Source organism: Scophthalmus maximus, chromosome 1 (assembly GCF_022379125.1).
Source record: "Scophthalmus maximus strain ysfricsl-2021 chromosome 1, ASM2237912v1, whole genome shotgun sequence".
In the NCBI taxonomy this organism is placed as follows: Eukaryota; Metazoa; Chordata; class Actinopteri; order Pleuronectiformes; family Scophthalmidae; genus Scophthalmus; species Scophthalmus maximus.
Window position 1 is genome coordinate 22,087,196 of NC_061515.1, and position 16,754 is coordinate 22,103,949.

Sequence of the window (16,754 nt, forward strand, 5' to 3'; positions counted from 1 at the left end):
GTTCTATTGTTCTTCATCACTGTCACATGCTGCTTCCTTGTTGTTTATAACCATGTTGGAGACAGTCAGTGTGTGTGTGTGTGTGTGTGTGTGTGTGTGTGTGTGTGTGTGTGTGTGTGTGTGTGTGTGAGTGTGTGTGTGTGCGTGTGTGTGCGTGTGTATCTTTCACAGTAACAGTATGAATCAGCAATATTGTTCACGTTGCCGTTTTTACTTGTAGGACCAGCGTGAAATATTGACAAATTGCCGACATTTTCACTGGCTAACGCTGCTCTACCAGAAATCACTTATTTTTCTTCTCCACTTCATAAACAGTACTTGCCAGTGGCAGTGCAGCGCATAGATTGACACAGATGTACTGTCTAAAGATAATTAAAAACAAACTCATCAATATTTAACAGAAATCTCCTAATAGCCCAACACCCACCAACAGTCCCCCTCAGTGGATGATGTTGTCAACCGGGGAGGTCGCCCTCCCCCCGTAAGCCACCGCCCGCTGCACTCGGCCCAACCTTTTGAAAAATTAATTTCGGTCACAAACCTTTTTTAAACACGGGGGCGGTGGGCAGATATGAGATGCTGGGATTAGACGAGTCACCATTTGTGCCATCGCGCCTCAGCAGACGAACGAGACTGCAGGAGACACTCGCCGCCGAGGGGCGGCTTGTTTTAATCAGCGGCCACCGCCGGACCGGCTTGTGGAAACATGAGTAACAAACCTGCCGTTCTGTAGCGACACAGGTCTGTGGTCGGTGGGCGAAACTGCCGTCACTCCAATTGAGTTTGGTTGATGGTATGAATCAAGTTCCCTCCTCCAAATGTGGACTCTCTCTGGCTTTTCCTTTTGTGTTTCCTCTGCGAAGTGACTCAGAGGGCTGAAGAGTGTCTGTTGTGATGTTTTTATCGGCTGTCGTTGTCCTCCTTGTCTTCCGTTGTACCAACACATGCCCCCACCCCCGTCCTCCTCTCCGGCGCCTCAGGGTGTTTTTGCTTGCCCCCGGCTCCTGGTCATGACGTCAGGGTGCAAAAAGAGACGCCCGCCCCTCCCGTCACTTAATTATTAATAGTCGACATGGTTGTTCTGCTTCTCCCTTTTGGCCTTGAGATGCTTCCACTACACTGAGCGCTGACACCAACACAGCTAGTTTGAGCCCGAGTTTCGGCTCGCAGCAGTCACAAACTACAACGAGGTGAGGAACAGTACTGGTGGGCGTGTTTGTTTTGAATTGCATTTACCACAAATGATGCATCATTTTCATGACTCCTGGCTATTTTCCAATCTGCATCATTCCTTTTAAGACCTATTAGCTATTAACAGTCATGTTCAAAGATGGCGCCTGTGCCCCATTTGTGTCTGGCGGTGGCCCTTAACCTATAGTCGGGACAAAATACATTAATCTCAAATAAAGAGAGGAAAGATGCTCTGTACTGGATTTATTCATGAGCAAATTTCCATCTTCAGTCCATGGGCAGGTGGAGAAATCGAATAAACCACGGACCCTAACATCACCACTGCAAATTAACCAACAACCTGTTCATGACAGACACACCACACAGGGTGAAACACATTGATTTCAATTATTTTTATTCCGAAACATTGTGTCGTCTGCTCCCCGAAAGCTGCTGTGCAAATAAAAATGTTCTCGCCAATGGACAAAAGATGACATACACAATAATGGAGAGGTGTGTTGGCGCTTTATTGATCCCCGCGTGGAATTTGGGTCAAGATCAGAAGAAGCAGTTTAACCAGTCGAACCTTCGGCCTCTGCATTGTCTGAGGTTTCCCGTTCCATTAACGTCAGCGCGGGGCTGCTCCAGAAAAAGCTCTTTGTTTTCTTGCAGACTCGACCCCACTCACGTAGATTTTGTCCCGCGGGTCAGAGGCACACAGCCGACCTCTCTTGTTTTTTGTCTCGGGGCTCGCAGAGATCGGCCCCCCCAGTTCTGTCTGCCTGGCTGTACAGAAAATGTTTTGGTCACTTGGAGCGCATTGAAACAGCAGTGTCTGTTTATTTGAAAACCAATGAAGTGAAACACAAGACATCTGTTCAAATCTCTCCAGTTTAGTTTTTTCTATTTTGCATCTTGTTATTCTCTGTCTTTGCCTTTCCCAAAACCACATCCCTCCTCTCACCTTTAGGGGTGTTACTCCATCTTTCCCCCCTGTGTCACTCTCTATAAAGGTGTTACTCCCTTGAAAACGTATATTATATTTCTCCTGAAAATGCTCTCCCTCTTTCAATATGCTCAAATCAGTGTCCTTGATTGACCTCTATAAGTTGCCACAGGATGCAACAGCAAAGATGACACTTTCTGACCTTTATGTTGGACCGACAGTTGGTGATACTTCACCTCCCATCACTAACCCGTCCTCCTTGCTTCCCCTTCTGCAGTGGCGCTGAAGAACCAGCTGTCCAATGGCAAGGGCAAGAGCAGCGATCGAAGCGGCGACGGCAAGATGGCGGCGTCTGCGGACCGGCCCGTACCTGAGGGGGAGCTGCTGCTGCAGGTGGGTGAGACGAAGGCAGTCGAAGCCCGCCGCGAATGCTACCTGTTGGGCAAGCATGCAGGGCTAACAGTTAATGAATATATATATATATATATTTTTTTTTTAAATGGATATATTTGTATGTGGATAAAGTGTTTGGTAGGATGACCTTCCAGTTCTGAGCCAGAGAGAGGGAAGAGTTTGAGTCCACGCTCTTCTTATTAAAACAGAACTACTGTTAATTCAACTATGATTAATAATGACCATACATGTATGTTCATGTACTGTATTTGCTCTCTCCCTGCAGAAGAGTAGACAGTTGATTCCTTGACATGTCTCTGTCTTTTTAATTTTTCAACAAGCTTGAACCCTGTGACACTGATCTGTTGCTGAACACAGCTCCAGGTAACAGTTGAGGCCTGAATGTGCAGATGCGTCAGTTTTCTCATCCTCCATTGTCACCTCGAACAACAGCGTTTTTAAAAATGAAAGAAACGTGCAGAACCACTTGTCAGATACTATGAGGTGTTCACAGAGCATGCCGCTGACTTAGTCGCTGCAGTGCATACGTTAAGAATTAGTTATTGAATGCAGCCACTGTGTAAAAGTAAAAGTAAATGTACATTGTATTTATTTTTTTATGACCTGAATCAGTTTATTGATTAAAATGCATTGATCCCCGAGGAGCAAATGGGTTGCCACAGCAGTGCAGAATCAAAGATGTGTCGTTGTGGAGGGCGGCAGCAGCTTCCTGACTTCAGCTGCTCTATTCCATTACAGACAGCGGCCTATGAATTATACAGAGCCGGTGAACACATTTATTATTGAAGGGGGGCGCTGTGTGTGTGTGTGTGTGTGTGTGTGTGTGTGTGTGTGTGTGTGTGTGTGTGTGTGTGTGTGTGTGTGTGTGTGTGTGTGTCTGCGAGGTCAGACTGAAACACGATGACCTTTGCTGCTTCGTGAAGAAACAGGGAAAGGAAACATAACGAGCAGCTGATTTGAGTCACAATATTTTTAGAGGAATGTTTCCGTTATGCTAATCATAGACATGTTTTCTGTTTGGTAACACACTTGCAGAGACAACATACATCACTGCTCTCATACACACACACACACACACACACACACACAAACACTCTCTCTCTCTGGAGAGAGAGCGAGAGAGAGAGGTTGGCCAAACATGAGAGCGAGAGAGTGTGATGTGTTTTCTGCAGACAGAGGAGTCTACAGTAAATATTTATAAACACAGTGCATGTATTCCACTGCCCTCTGCGTATAGTGTTCGTGTATGTGTGTGTGTGTTTGACAGTTCAGGGTATGGCTACTTGCAATAGACTTACACCTTTTTTTGGCAGTTTTTAAATCTTTAATCTTTAATCCAAGAATAATGTGATCATGTGGACTTTTTCAGGCATCATTTTTTTTTTAATTCAACAACAAAACTAAAGGTCTGTTGATAAAAATGTGAATCTTGTTTTGCGTGGTTATTTCGTCGAACTTACCGGGCTAAAAACTTGAAACAAAAATTGGCCAAGACTGCAAATACAAAACCTCAGGCCATTAGTCATTTTATCTTCATTATTGATTTATCTACTACCAACTCTATACTTAATTAATTCATGGTTTAGATTTTAAAATGTCAGCCAATCATTAATCATTTCCCAAAGGGGATGTCTTTAGGATGTCTGGTTTTGTCCAATCCAATTGCCTAAAACCCCAAAGTATTATATTTGCAATTATAAATACCGATGAAAGTAATTTGGGTGGATAACTGTTCCAGGTCATACATGTTTTATATCAGTGCGACTGTGAATGATATGAATGAATAGCTGACGTGGACGTTGACATCCAAGTTTCATTCATTCATGTTTTTGGGGCCCACTGTAAATAGGAACTTCTGTCAACCCAGAAATAAATGTGACTGTTCAAACACATCACTGCATGATAAGTCAAGAGGAGGTTATGAATGTATATGTGGGTGTGTGTATGCTCATTTGTGTGTGTATGCGTATTTAGCATTTCACAAAAAGCAGAACAGAGAACAAGCAAAATTCAGGTTTTGTTGAAAGAAGTCCGTTTTGTTTCTTCCCCCTTCGCGCCGATGAGTGAGACCCCAACCCCCTTAAAATGTGAATTATTCAGCAGCTAAGAGAAACTGTCTTGTTTCAGGCCTGATGCTTATGCATTTTTGACATTGTGTAATGGATTTTGAAAACGGGGTTCAAATGGGAATGCAAAGTTTTTGACCCGACAGCGGCGATATGAAACGTAAGGAATTCCGCCGCGAGCCCCGCACGTGGAAAAAATCCCGCAGAGTGTATGGGAACACGCGGCTGTTCTGTGTTCCGACGGAGGTCACCATCATTATCATCATCAGCATCATCATCAGCGGCGAGGTGTGGGGCGGATGCTGGCAGGATGCCGCTGTGACTCATCGCAGCGGCGGGACTCAGTGTCATCACCTCCCCACCAGGCCCTGAGGGCCTCCGAGGAAAACAAGAGGGGAGGAGGAAGAGGAGCGATGATGGAGGTGTTAGTCATACATTGTCGACCTCCTTCTCATCCCCATCCCTCCTCCCTCTTCCGCGTGACTTCTCGTTGAACTGAACGTATACTCTCCGGCTGCAGCGTTACACCTCCTCTTCCCCCGCTTTCCTCTCTCCATCTCGGGGAAAATTTGTATCCCTCTTTTAAACATTTTTTTTTCTCCTTTCTCCTGGCTCATTTCGTCTATTTCTTTCCTGTTTTAAAAGCCAATCCGACATTTTCAGCCGTATCGGAACGTCTCTATTTGTCTAATGTTTTCTCGTGAGGGGACATTCCTGATAAAATGTGACGCAAATCCTTATTTCCCTCAAACAAAACAAACAGTCTGTCTACTCTCTGCAGGCCCTGAACGGCTTTGTCCTCGTGGTGACGGCAGAGGGAACCATCTTCTTCTGCTCCCACACCATCCAGGATTACCTTGGATTCCATCAGGTAAAAACCTCCTGGAGATTTTCTTAGACTTGTTGTAAATGTACGTTGCGTATCTCAACCCCGAAAAGAACCGTCAAGTTTGCTAGAACTTATTTCCGATCAGTGAACAAACCTAATCAATGGTTGTGGACATATGTGTCCATTTATAGTCTCACTGTCGTAGTAGTTAGACTAAATATGTTTTGGATTATGGGGAATTATTTTAGGCCGCAGAGGGGCGGCTCTTGCGAGGCAGGTGTCTCCGAGGCGAGGTGGGGTTAACGAGCGCAGGGATGCCAAAAGCGAACTCGTCGTCCTCGGTGCCCAGTGGACTGAAACAAACGCACAAATGGAGAGAGGTGTTTAATCCAATTGGCTCCACAACAAAGCAGCGTAGCCTCCAGTCTAATCTCAATTTGGAGAATGTAATTATCAAATTATCCAAAGTCTGCCTGACTGTTTCTCCGACACACACACACACACTAACGCACATTGACGCACCATCTAAACACAGACGCAATAACACACCCCACACCGACATACTGTGCTCCGACACATTCACACATCTTTTTTTTTTTGTTCCTTCACACATACACAAAAACACACAGGCTCTATCGTCGCAAGTCAAGGGTGTGACCGTCACCTCTCACCCCTCATTTCCTCGTCCAACTGAGGCGCATCAGCATTCATTAATCAAACACACCTATATCTTTGGTGAAGCTGAAGAGGAGTGTTCGGAAATGACACCGCGCAGCGGGATGCCGAGAGAAAGCAAGAGAAGAGGAGTGACAGGATTTGTGGTGACACGTGTGGAGGGTTTTGTAGTTTTTCCTCCGTCACTGAAAACAAGAATCAAGACATTAGATGATGAAACTTTAATTAAATTAGAAGTTTCGAATGAGAAAAAGGATGTGAAAGTCCAGTCGTTTTCAAAAGAGGTCACGGCAGTTGTTAAATTATCTCAGGGTCTTGTGCGAGCTAAACAAAGCTCTCCTCTATCCCTCCCGGGATGTTTCTTATATTTGCTTAAAACAACCGTTGCTGGAGTTTGCACCCAGCTGGTTTGCCTCAAGCATAAATAGTGTTAATGAGAGCTCCTGTTTTTAATTTTTCATCCTCTGTTTGAAATGTACTTCACCCAACACTTCTGCCTGTCCAAATTCCTCGCTGGTGATTTTGAGCCCTCCCACGGCGGGGAGGCGCTTCCAGGCCTGTCCTCGGCCGGGGGGGTCAGGCTGGGCCTTGACATCGGGGTCACGGCAGGTCTTTGGCACTGTTTCAGCTGTTTGAATGAAACGTTTAGCGACACTTGATTTCTCTTGGCTCCACTTCAAGGCAAACGGAATCAAACGCAGCCCCCGAGGGTAGCAGGCTGACAGTAATCCCCCCGACGAAACATCCCACCTTTACGCACATTCGTCTCACATTGCGCCCTAGAGTTTTCAAATTGGGTGGTATGATTTCTCTAGTATTTAATTTTAAGTGCTGTGGGTTTTTCCGAATTAATCTATGCTAATTGTGTACTATACTGTATTAAAAATACCTGTTATTTGACCAGGACTCCCTGGCAGAAGAGAACGGGACCTTCCTGGTTAAATACAGGATAATGAAATAAAGAGAAACTAGTATCCTGAACTCTTGTTCCCTGTGTGTTGTCCTCCTGCCAGACTGATGTGATGCATCAGAGTGTGTTTGAGCTGATCCACACTGAAGACCAGCAGGAGTTCAGGAGGAACCTACACTGGGCCCTCAACCCCCCTGCTGGCCCGGGACCCCCCACGGATCCCACAACAGGTCGGTTTTCCTGCAGACAGACCCAGTTCACTTCGGCAGCATCTCTACGCTGCGTCTGTGATGTGAGGTCGGAATTGTGCTAAACTGACACGAAACTGTAAATAACGCTCCAGTGGTAAAGTGTAAAACATATGAGAATGATAGAGGATGTCACAAATGCCATGAAAGGCATTAATTATTGTTTTTGGAACTCATTGATTAATTATAATTTATATGTAATGAATGTGTCCTTAGTCTTAATTTTATGGCAATTTTAATTGAGACGCGTTGTTTGTTTTGGAATTGTGGAACTATTATCTTCCAGTATAGAGTGGAAGATCTTAGTGTCCCATAATCGTCTTATTTATGTGAGAATTCCCTAAAAACTCATGTTCTGTAAATAGATGCGTTACAGATTAAAAGCCTTGTGCCCTTCTGTAAAATCTACTGTAAACCCAGGTCATAGAGAGAGGTGACCTTTAACTGCGGGACCCTGAGACATGATCTAAATGTTACAGTTCACCCACTCACTCACACTCATGTGCACGATTACCAACGCAGCGCGCAAACATATATGCGACGCAGCAGCAGACACATCAGCAGCAAAAACAAACTCACATGCTCACACTGTACTGTACATGCTGTACACACATAAAAATACACACACGTGTCATCTTGAATTAGGTAAGGGTCAACAGTTGACGAGACAAACAAACTGTACAAGCATACACACACAAACACACACACACTTTTACTGTAAATATATCATAATAAAATAACCATAAAATGAAATATTTGATATCCTCAGATGGTGAGTCGTCGTCCTCTCCTTTCTTGGTGAGCTACAACCCTGACCAGCTTCCACCCGAGAACTCCTCTTTTCTGGAGAGAGGCTTCATCTGCCGCTTCCGCTGCCTGCTGGACAACTCTTCTGGCTTCTTGGTAAGAATTAAGATACATTTGTTTCCTAAAAACCGTAAAGGAAGGTTTTTTATTCATATTTATGTATCATGTAATGTCTGCTGACCTATTATCACATATAAACAGGAACTTAAAAATTGATTAATTTTAAAATCACTACTGCAGCACCTGTTCAAAACATGTCTGTTTGGGATTTTCAAACAGACATATTAGTTGTGTAATCTGACATAACCACCACGATTATAGAGTTTAGTTGTATTCCAAAATAATGTTGATGATTGAAATTGACTCTGTAGATACTTCTTATCAAATAAAGTGGTAAAAATGAGTCCATATTAGTGTTTTTTTAGTGTTTTGGGGCCTGTTGGTGCTGCCAGCAGTATGGCGTGCCACCTCAGAGTCCCTCCGGGATCAGAAGCCACCATTTACTCTTGTAATCCGCCTTAAGAGAGCCTCAGGGTCGTGGGGAAAAAGGTCTTAATCCCCATCGCTTGGAGGAGACGAGGGAAGAAGGGAAAACTTGTTAGTCAGGGTCTGTAGCTCCAGATCGGCCACGTCTGCTCCAACTAAGACAATTAGCTGCAGATGGAAAAAAAAAATGCCGTGGTTCAGTGACAGCGCAAAACCCTAAAACCTGCCCAGGAAAAGAAAATAGGGGTTGGTCCCCCCATGAGCAAGGCACTTCAAGGGCCATACACATGATGCTGCACCGGCGGTCAAGGTCTGGAACTTCTTGCTGGAGGACACTCCAGCAGGGCCCACGGATGGCTGCAAATCCGCATCTCCCAGTATTCCCTCCCAGTACGTTTGCGTTTGCGTGAGCAGTAAGCCAGGTCGGTACTTGTGTCCACTGGTCGCTATGGCTTTGTTTTTTCGTAATCCCTCCTGCTATTCGGGGCTAGATTCCTGACACCATGGCTGCAGGCTCTTAAACCCACCAAAGTCAATTAACCAGAGCTAACAGAAGAAGAAGGTGGGTCTTTAAACGAGATGCCACAGGGCGAGAGGCAGACAGGAGAGAATTCTTTTAGGTGTTTTTTGGCTGCTGGTGGTTGTTGATCCCAAACTGCACGCAACTTGAAACCCCAAGGTTTCTGAACAGTCAGCTCTTACATTCTAGGCTGGCTCTGAAAACATAGACTGAATCAATTACAACAAAAATAAGACAGAAAAAATCAGTACATCATCATCATAGCTGGTTCAAATTTTTATTTTACTTCGTCAATGTTGATTCGTGACCGTTGTGTCACCCTTTCCTGCCAATTTCTAAGAAAAACTGTCTTTCTCTTTAACCAGTGTAGAAGAAAACCCCCACAAAATCACCACAAGTCCCAGTCTCTTAAATGCTGTGTTTAAGTTGTGTATATACAGTACAATAAGTCATGTGGTCAGAGGAAGAAGAGTGGGAGGGGATTTTTATAAAGAAAAACAATGGACCCAGTGTGTTGACGATAAATATGGGCTAAACAGGGAGAAAAGAAATTCAGGGATCAGAGATTGTCGTCCTTCTCTTATTATTTGTTCACTGTGATGACGCAAATAACCCCCAATCAATGTCACAGATTTACTGACGTGAAGTCTTATCCGTCCTTCCAGGCGTTGAACATCCAGGGTCGGTTGAAGTTCCTCCACGGTCAGAGCCATCGGCTGTGTGACGACGAGGATGGTGCGCCACATCAGCTCGCTCTCTTCGCCATCGCCACGCCCGTCCAGCCCCCAGCCATCCTGGAAATCAGAACAAGGAACATGATCTTCAGGACCAAGCACAAGCTTGATTTCACACCCATGGCCTGTGACGCAAAGTAATTACTTCTCAAAATTCCTAGTTATGTAGTTCATGTCTGGGTGTGTGCACGGGTGTTAAATTCATGTGTGTATCCACTGTGTTTTTTAAGGGGTAAAATAGTTCTTGGCTACACGGAGGCGGAGCTGAGAGTTCGAGGTTCAGGCTACCAGTTCATCCACGCCGCCGACATGCTGTACTGTGCCGAGAATCACGTACGAAGTAAGTCACAGCTGTTTGCCGTCTGCACGGTTCATGTCACAGTGAATTTCACAGTTAGCAAATCCAACTGAAACCGAAAGGTCGCTGGTGCAAAAGGACTGAAATTTTAATATGGATTGATCGTCCAATATAAAGCCTACCAAGGCACTCTTGTGCAGGGCAGCAAAGCTTCTGCTACTGTACTTTTTATGACAGATACCTACAAATATAGCATTTTCTTTAAAACAAAAATGTACCGCAGCTAAAATCAGGTCAGTAATTTAAAGGTAGGGTAGGCGTTTTTTGTGAGAAGCACTTTCTGTCATATTACTTGAAACCCTCGTAACAAACCGATAGCGATGAATACATTGAATGATCCGACACTGAAACGAAAACAATCCCTCATCTGCGGCAGGACTGTAAAAAATACGACAAATAGAAAAGTTCTGACCGGAGAGAGTGATTGGATGAACCTGCTTTCTCCTACCTGCGCACACTCCGCTCGTTCACCACACAGTCGGGCGCGTGACCAGTCTCCTGCACGGCGTCGGCAAACAACCGGAGCTGCCGGTTGCCGCTGCCGGTCGCCATCGCCCGGTAGCAGACGAGTTGCTGCACTGAACTCAAGAAAAAAAGAGTTGTAGAACGGCAGAGAAAGTGCCTACAACAGCTCCCGGTCGCAACAGAAAGAGCAGTGGAGACGGCTACGGACACAAAGAGGTTGGAGACTACAGGAGGAGTGAACAGAGTAAACATCGCGTGGCTCTTCACCGCTGGCGTCAAATCCGGGAGGAGAAGAGGGTGAAAGGTAATTTTCTGCTTCATTTGGTGAAAGCGGTTTATGTTCTCGAACTGTGTAACCAACAGAACTGTTGGGAAGCTTGTGTGTGTAAAAGTAAGCTAACGCTACCTTAGCTTGTGTGTATCTACAGCTAAAGCTGCCTGCGTGTTCGCCGGGTGTCGTCACTGTTGTTATGAGCAAATGTCATTTGATTGTTTATCTATATTCGCTCTGAACGGGACGTAGCGTTACGCGTGTGTGTGTGTGGGGGGGGGGGGGGGGGGGGGGGGTGCTTGTAGTAGCAGTTGATGTGCATGTTGCAGTCTGTGTGCAATAATAAATGCTGCAACGCCGGGCATTAGGGGCAGGTCCTGGAGCGATGCAGACCTTGGGCCCTAGAGAAACCGTCTCCCTGCTCCCAGACTATGGTCCGGACGACGGGCAGGAAATGAAATGAAAAGTACTGTTCAATGTAAGGTAATATGAATATTTCACTTAGTTGACCTCCTTTCTCTTATACCAGGTACAGCAAGTTGTACATGAAGAAGTCCAGGACCTGGAGGTTGTCTGCCACGGACCAGAACACTGAGACCAGACGATCCCCGTCAACAGCTAGAGAAGCAGGTCAGCAGAGGACCAGGCGAGTCGGCTCATGATACTGTAGGTTGAGCATGAAGTGGTAACTTTGTTGTGTACAAAAGCTACTTTAACATCCATATGGCAATGTTGTAAAAAATTCCAAAGTGTAAACATTTATGCCAGGTGGGTTGTTTTCATTTTTTTCCCTACAGATTCTGAACCTCAGAACTACTTGTTATGATCTTCAATATTTATCTAAACAAAGTCATTACACAAATATATATGAAAGAGTGGCTGGTATCAATTATACTTGGCTCCCACAAAAGGTGACACAAAAAACTGTGTTTGTCACTGCAGATAATGCTGCTGTAGTTTTGTCAGTCTTTTACAGTAATGTTGATTGTGATATTCTTTCTACAGGACCACTGCCTCAGAGTCGACGACAGCACACCCTGACCCGTCAGCCGACAGACCAGCTTTGACACTAGAGCTAGGAAACCCTGTGCAGACAGTATCTTCATTGTTGTACATATGTTGTTTATGCTAATATTATAATATATATTTGGTATATTGTATGATGTTCCAAAAAAATAAACAGGTGTCATAACACATTGTGTTCTAATTATTTGTGCAGCTTGTGAAGAGGTAAATGTAATCGTTGGATTGTTTATGCTGAGAGTATAAGAAAAAGGCCTTATTGCACAAAATACTGTATGTGCAAAATGTAAACCTCCATATGTGGCAGCCTGGACACGGGGGTCATGAAGTTGCCCACAGCACTTTCTTTCCACGTCTGAGGGCAGTTCTGGCAGACACAAGTAGACCTGCAACGGGACGGCCCGGTGGAGCAGCACCTGCTGATGTGAGGTGCAGTAAGTGAAGCAGCAGGCTCGTGTCACGTCACTGCTCCAAGCTCAGTCCTCGAGTTCTGGCCTGTACAGCAACACATGATTAGATCAGATACATGATAAATGATTCGATGTATGATGAGATACATTGAACAGAGTCTGGAGTAAACTCAGTCTTAGCGAACAACACTCATCGTGGAAGCTCTGACGTGCTAAACAACATGTTGTCCTGTACAACATCCACCTCCATTGTGTCACAGACAGTAACAGAAAAAAAGCTGTGAAGGTGCTGCAGCTGTCTCATCGTCACAATATGGCTGAAATGTGCTGAAGTTTAAAAATATAATCTCAAAACAATTGTTGTCTGTGTAGAACTGCTAACCGTGTTTATGTTTTAGCTTCGCCTGCGGCAGCCTGTTGCTGACTAGCCAGCAACAAGTTACTGTATCAGAACTCTATTTTCAATGAGATTTCCCAACACTGACATGTTAGCTTGACAAATGTGCCCACCGACATCATCCACGTTCATTGTTTACGTTTATATTAAGATAATGTCCAGTGTTTTCTTACTTGTGAATAAGCCACGGGTCTTCCTCCTCCGACTCAGACTGAGGCAGCGGTGCGCGTTTATGTGTTGAGGGGGGCGGGGCTTGGGATGGAGGTCTGAAGGAAGCGAGTCGGATTTTGCGGCGGTTTTCGAAATCACCTACCCCTCCTTTAATTTAATCCCAAATAATTTTTTCTGAGACACTGAGCAAAAACCTTCTGCCTTAGCTTTTGTTTTTCCTGCCTAAGTTTTTGTATTTCCCCTTTTAAATATGCATCTACAATATAAATGTTTATTTTGTATATATATTTTTTTCTATTTACACAGTTTCACCTGTTTTTTGCTAACATGACTTTTCATCATCATTTTCCTCAGTTTACCACAAAGTAAAAAAGACATAACAAACTCAAAAAGGCAAAAATGAAAGTCCTACTCTGAATCAAATTTTATTTAAATTAGTGTATTATATTGTTTTAGTTCACCAGAGATATGAAGGCAAGGCTGTAACTTGGCTCCAGAGGGAATTTTAATGAGATTCCTCCAACTAACTGGTGTTTTAATATCTCAGACATGATCAGTGTATAGTCAGATTTAAATAGTATTGAGCCCCGTCTCATGTTTGGCTCCACAGAACATTTGTAACACATGCGACATACAAACAAACAAAGGCTGTGTGTGTCTGTTGTTGATGCAGGGAAATCTCCGAGCGAGAGTCAAGTGTCCTACTTAGCTTGTGTACCGGATGACCCGGTTAGTCGTAACCATGGTGCCCTCAACTCCCGCATCACTGCTACCAGACACACTCAGCCACACAACAACACATATACAGACACACACACACACACACACACACACACACACACACACATACACATACACATACACTGCATGTAGTCATGCATACAGATACGGGAATACATGCATATGCATTTGGAAACATATAATGTAGAAATACATACATATTCGGCACGCTCTAATGCTCGCACAGATGGGAGGGCAGGTTCGGCACAGGCATACACGGACAACAACAGAAGCCACATGATGAAAAAAGCACACAATGCCTTTTGAAAGATTTTGCTGTAACAGACTTTAAATCCGATTTCTTGTACATATAATACTCACTGTTGTTCAATCTGTACAGTTGCAGATGCATATTGGCCCCTAAATTCACTGGTACATTCACACACACACACACACACACACACACACACACACACACACACACACACACACACACCAAGCAGGGTTTATGTGGGGTCAGTAGCGTCCCTGTCCAGAATATGTACATCTGTGTCCACCAAGGAAATTTTTAAAACATTGTCACTCGTAATATTTACCATATCACAGCCGTGACTGGTTGGTGGCAGTTGTGCTATAGTAGTTTAACTTACAGTCTTTCTATGAGGAGAATTGAGACTGAGTTTCGCGCTCGTTCAGAAACAAGACAACACAGAAACACGACCTGCACCACAATTACACACACAGACACAACACTGAGCTTGGAGATGAGGGATTTAGAAGGATGGCATGGTGTATGTGTGTGTGTGTGTTGGGTTGCATGAGAGTGTGCAAACAGGTATTGTAACATGTGCATGTAGCCAAAGTGAACACGAAGCGTCCGTCACAACAGAAAGCCCCAGTGAGCAATTGCGGCGTGAGTGTGTGCACACTGCGGGGCACGCAGAACATAAACAGCAGTGACACAGAGCCTCCAATGTCTCGTCCAATGTGATTCCAGTGATAAAGACAGGCGAGAGCGGCCTTACCGTCTTCAGGCTGCTCACCAAGGACAACCAGTGGAAGTGGGTCCAGGCTAACGCCCGGCTCGTCTACAAGAACGGAAAGCCAGACTACATCATTGCCACCCAGAGGCCTTTGGTGTGAGTGAACAATGATTCTGGCTTGTTTTTTGAGTTTTTACTTTATTTATCTTATTAATTTCGAATCTGTAACCTTTGCTTCCGCAGGGATGAGGAAGGAGGGGAACACCTGACCAAGCGATCTATGCACCTTCCTTTTACCTTCGCCACAGGAGAGGCGCTGCTATACCAGACCGGGCATCCGTTGCACGGCTTCCCGGATTCCTTCCAGGGAAAAGCCAAAGGCAGCAAGTCCAAAAAGGGCAAACTGGACAAGAGCTCCGCGGACGACCTGGACCCGAAGTCCCTGCTGGGAGCACTGATGAGTCAGGATGAGTCCGTGTACGTCTGCCAACCGAACACAGAGCCTCAAATGTCCCACCAGAGCAGCCTTATTAGCGAGCAGCAAAGCGAGACCGGCGGTTTTAGCAGTTTATTTGGTGCCGACAGCTGGCATATTGTATCTAATGGGGAGACGGGAAGATGCAACAGTAAAACATCCAGTTTTGACCCACTGCTGTCCACACTGGACTCCCTGTCTCTGGACGGTGACGAGACGTGCTCCAACAGTGAGCTCTTCAGCGCTCTGGAGAATCTGGGCCTGAACGCCGAGGACTTGGAGCTCCTGCTGCTGGACGAGAGGATGATCCAGGTGGAGCTGGACACCAACCACATCCCTACCCTCAGCGACCTTCTCACCAACAATGAGATCCTCTCCTACATTCACGACTCCCTGGAGAGCGGCACCGACGGAGAGGAACAAGGGAACAGAGGTGGATTTGGACTTTCAGGCCATCCACCGAATGCAGACTCGGTGCCGGGCGTCTCCCAGCCGGCATGTTTGACCACTGTTGTCCCTCCGGCTCTTCCCAACAGCAGCAGGCAGCCCATCGTCCAGCTGTCGCAAAAGATGCAGCAGCACGTCCGTGCAAGTGAGCTGGTGAAATCTCAACCGGGACAGATCCAGTCCCAGCCTCGAGCTGCGGACACCAGCGTTTCACCTGGCATTCCTAACAGTCACTTGACGGTCACGGCAGAGAACCTCCATCACCCCAGCAGCCACGCCCATCACCACCCACACACTGTACTCAAAGCCTCGCAGTTGAACAGTGAACACAAACACCTCCACTCACTTCTGGAATTGAGTCAACAGTGGCAGCTCCACCAGGACCAGCACTCAGTCCACCACCAGCTGGAAAACAGCCAGAGGGCTTCATCGCCTGGTTTCCAGAATCAGCTTGAACTGGCGACGAGCAGATCTTACGTCTTACACCCAAACGGACATGCAGCCATTCCACCAAACACGGAGGTCAACCACACGGGTTATAGCATCTCAAACGTGCCATATGCAGGCGGCACACTACTGAACGGTGTCACCATGCCGGATGTCTGTCACTACCAGAGGCCCTACCAGCTGCAGGGTCACCAGAAACACCAGCAGATATTGCAGCAGACTCAGATTCCGCCGTCTTGTTTGCCGCCGTGTCCCAGCCAGAGCTCTGTGCTTGACCTCGAGCAGTTACTGGGCCTGTCGTCGCCGCAGCACAGCCTGCCGTCTTTAGAGGCCTACAGCATCTTCAGCGGTGCAGAGGATGCGGCTCATAGCAAGGTGAGAGACCGGGGAAATGTTAGATGATGCAGAAACTGTCGAAACTGCACGGGTAACGCAACAAAAAATTGCTTTGTGTTTGGTTATGAACATCCTTATAGGCACACTGAAAAACTCAGCACATTTATAGCGAGAGTCAGTAGATTTTGATTCAAATATTGGTAAATTTGACATCATCCACACCATATTAAGAAGCTAATTGAGTTTTAAGGGCCTTGAAGTTATGGATATCATAACTTATCTTCAATACATTTAAATATATCAAGCATTTAAATACCTCTTTGGTTCAATCGTCCATTTACTGAAATAAATTTTATGAAACAGATAGTTATATTTGACACGCCGCATGCCCAGCTGTAGGTGAGCAGCAGTCATCCTGAAACTGAATCCCTCTCCCATCTTCTGTC

At 45.5% G+C, this 16,754-nt stretch overlaps 1 protein-coding gene across 2 annotated transcripts in view; it reads left to right on the top strand.

Annotated features, from left to right (window-relative positions):
• ahr1b (aryl hydrocarbon receptor 1b) overlaps positions 1-16,754 on the top strand; it is a 29,512-nt gene that overhangs the window by 3,545 nt on the left and 9,213 nt on the right. For both annotated transcript variants that reach the window (XR_007031266.1, XM_035629713.2), the window contains exons 3-10: positions 2,394-2,509; positions 5,378-5,467; positions 7,114-7,240; positions 8,028-8,161; positions 9,737-9,942; positions 10,036-10,145; positions 14,618-14,759; positions 14,847-16,347. Coding sequence is in view for 1 of the 2 variants with exons in the window: in XM_035629713.2 (XP_035485606.2) it covers positions 2,394-2,509; positions 5,378-5,467; positions 7,114-7,240; positions 8,028-8,161; positions 9,737-9,942; positions 10,036-10,145; positions 14,618-14,759; positions 14,847-16,347 (2,426 nt within the window). In the remaining variant the exon portion in view is untranslated. The remainder of the gene's footprint in view (positions 1-2,393; positions 2,510-5,377; positions 5,468-7,113; positions 7,241-8,027; positions 8,162-9,736; positions 9,943-10,035; positions 10,146-14,617; positions 14,760-14,846; positions 16,348-16,754) is intronic.